Source organism: Mus caroli, unplaced genomic scaffold (assembly GCF_978045245.1).
Source record: "Mus caroli unplaced genomic scaffold, Mus_caroli_1 scaffold_2, whole genome shotgun sequence".
Classification (NCBI taxonomy): domain Eukaryota; kingdom Metazoa; phylum Chordata; class Mammalia; order Rodentia; family Muridae; genus Mus; species Mus caroli.
The window spans coordinates 92,983,002-92,985,176 of NW_028227257.1; the positions used below are offsets into that span (position 1 = coordinate 92,983,002).

A 2,175-nucleotide genomic window follows, 5' to 3' on the forward strand; every position below is an offset into this window, starting at 1 on the left:
ATGTGGAAATGAATTATATATAATTTTGAGTAGTTAGTATTTAAGAATATGTATTAAAATAAAGTCAACTGTATCATATATTTGGTTTTGAGAATGATGTTTCACAATAAATATATATGTAAAAATGAAGTATTTTTAACATGGTAATATATATTACTTAACATAATTAAGATATATATGTCCCTCAATATCACAAATAAATTTTATTTTCTTGTAATCACATATAGAAACAGGTAAGATACATAATTGAAGATAGATATTTCTGAAAATTTAGACACATACAAAGGTATACCTCTAATATAATTAATATTATATTTTCACAAATTGTTTGCATAAGAATTTTCTTAGTGCTATTGTGACATCCTTGTTTCTTAGACTGTATACCATGGGATTAAACATAGGCGTCACAACGGTATAGAAAAGAGAAAGAACTTTATCTGTCTCACCTGAATGACTACTATTGGATCTAAAATATGTAATCATACCTGATCCAAAAAATAATATCACAACTGCAAGATGAGAAGAACAAGTAGAGAAGGCTTTGGCTCGACTTTTGGTTGATGATAGCTTTAAGACTTTAAAAATGATTTTACTATAGGAAAATACTATTAACAGGAATGGAAACAAGACAAATAAGAAAGCACCTAGGAAAACCATCGTCTCATTGATAAAGATGTCCCCACATGCCAGGTGAAGTATTGGGGGAATGTCACAAAAGAAGTGATTGATCTGGTTGGAACCACAAAATGACAGAGAAAAGATATGTGATGTCTGCCCTATCTGAATTGGGATTCCACTTATCCACGAGCCAATCACCAGTTGGGAACACACCTTTTGGTTCATAACTAGAGGATAATGCAGGGGGTTACAGATAGCAACATAACGGTCATAGGCCATCACAGCCAGCAAGAAGCATTCTGTGGCTCCCAGGATAAGAATGCAGCACATTTGTGTAGCACAGGCAATAAAAGAGATGGTCCTTCTTTGTGTTCCAAGGTTGAAGACCATTCTTGGAGGTGTAATTGATACATAACATATCTCTAAAAAGGAAAAGTTACCAAGAAAAAAGTACATAGGGGTCTGAAGAGCAGAGTCTACTTTTGTGATTAGTACAATGGTGCCATTGCCTAATAGGATGAAACAATACATAGCAATCAATAGTCCAAATAGAACCCACTGGAGATCAGGAACATCTGAAAATCCAAGAAGAACAAATTCCTTCAGATTGGTTAGATTTCCTTCTTGTGGTTTTTGTTGATGGTTCATCTGTGAAGTAGATTCAGTCAGTGTGGGTTTTCACTTTTCCTCTAGTGTGAGAAGCTTTTATTCTAATATACAGTCACCCTGATTAATTTTACCTACTTGATATATTTCATCTACTATAAAAGTACTGCAGATTACAAATTTTACTGTCAGTGATATTAGACCAAACGTATTATTGCTGTATAGGTTTTCTAGAATGCTTCCAAAATTAATGTTAACTTGCCTCAGTCTACAGTTCAGGGTATACTCTAAACTATGTTCCACACAGCAGAGGCCTTGTAACTACTAGAAACCACCTATGGCACACAAACCAACAGATTTATTTATTTTTTTAATTTCTGATCTCATTCATCACATATCCTGACAATCTTTTCATTGGGCTAGAGTTGGCTCAGTAGTTAAAAACACTGGTTGTTCTTACAAATGATGCAGGTTTTATTCCCAGCACCCACATGGCAACTCACAACTGCCTGTAATTCCAATATAGTCTGATCTGGAATTTACATTTGCTTGTCAAACACTTGCACACAGTAAAGAGTATTTAACAAAAGTTTTAAAAATTCCTTTTTACTTAATGTGAATTTTTTTTTATTTTAAAGAGAGAAGTGTAAGTTGGGGTCCTTTTTAAAAAATATTTATTCATTATTTATATGTAAATACACTGTAGCTGTCTTCAGACACACCAATAGAGGGTGTCAGATGTCATTACAGATGGTTGTAAGCCACCATGTGGTTGCTGGGATTTGAACTCAGGACCTTTAAAAGAACACTCAGCCATCTCTCCAGCCCCAGTGTGAATTTTTTAAGGTATCACAAAAACTATATCACTCATATTTTCTAAATATAAATTTTAAACCATTTGCTGGAAATATAAAATAAAACTGTCCTCGCTCTAATCCACAAGTCATTTCC

At 33.6% G+C, this 2,175-nt stretch overlaps 1 protein-coding gene across 1 annotated transcript; it reads right to left on the bottom strand.

The window, feature by feature from the left end:
- Window positions 1-309: 309 nt before the first annotated feature.
- On the bottom strand, window positions 310-1,530 carry LOC110289859 (olfactory receptor 10AG1-like). The gene is made up of 2 exons (XM_021156262.2): window positions 1,509-1,530; window positions 310-1,286 (listed from the first exon to the last, which is right to left on the bottom strand). Exon 2 carries the CDS (start codon window positions 1,264-1,266, stop codon window positions 310-312), a length of 957 nt encoding a protein of 318 aa, XP_021011921.1. The 5' UTR covers window positions 1,267-1,286; window positions 1,509-1,530.
- Between the last annotated feature and the right edge of the window lie 645 nt (window positions 1,531-2,175).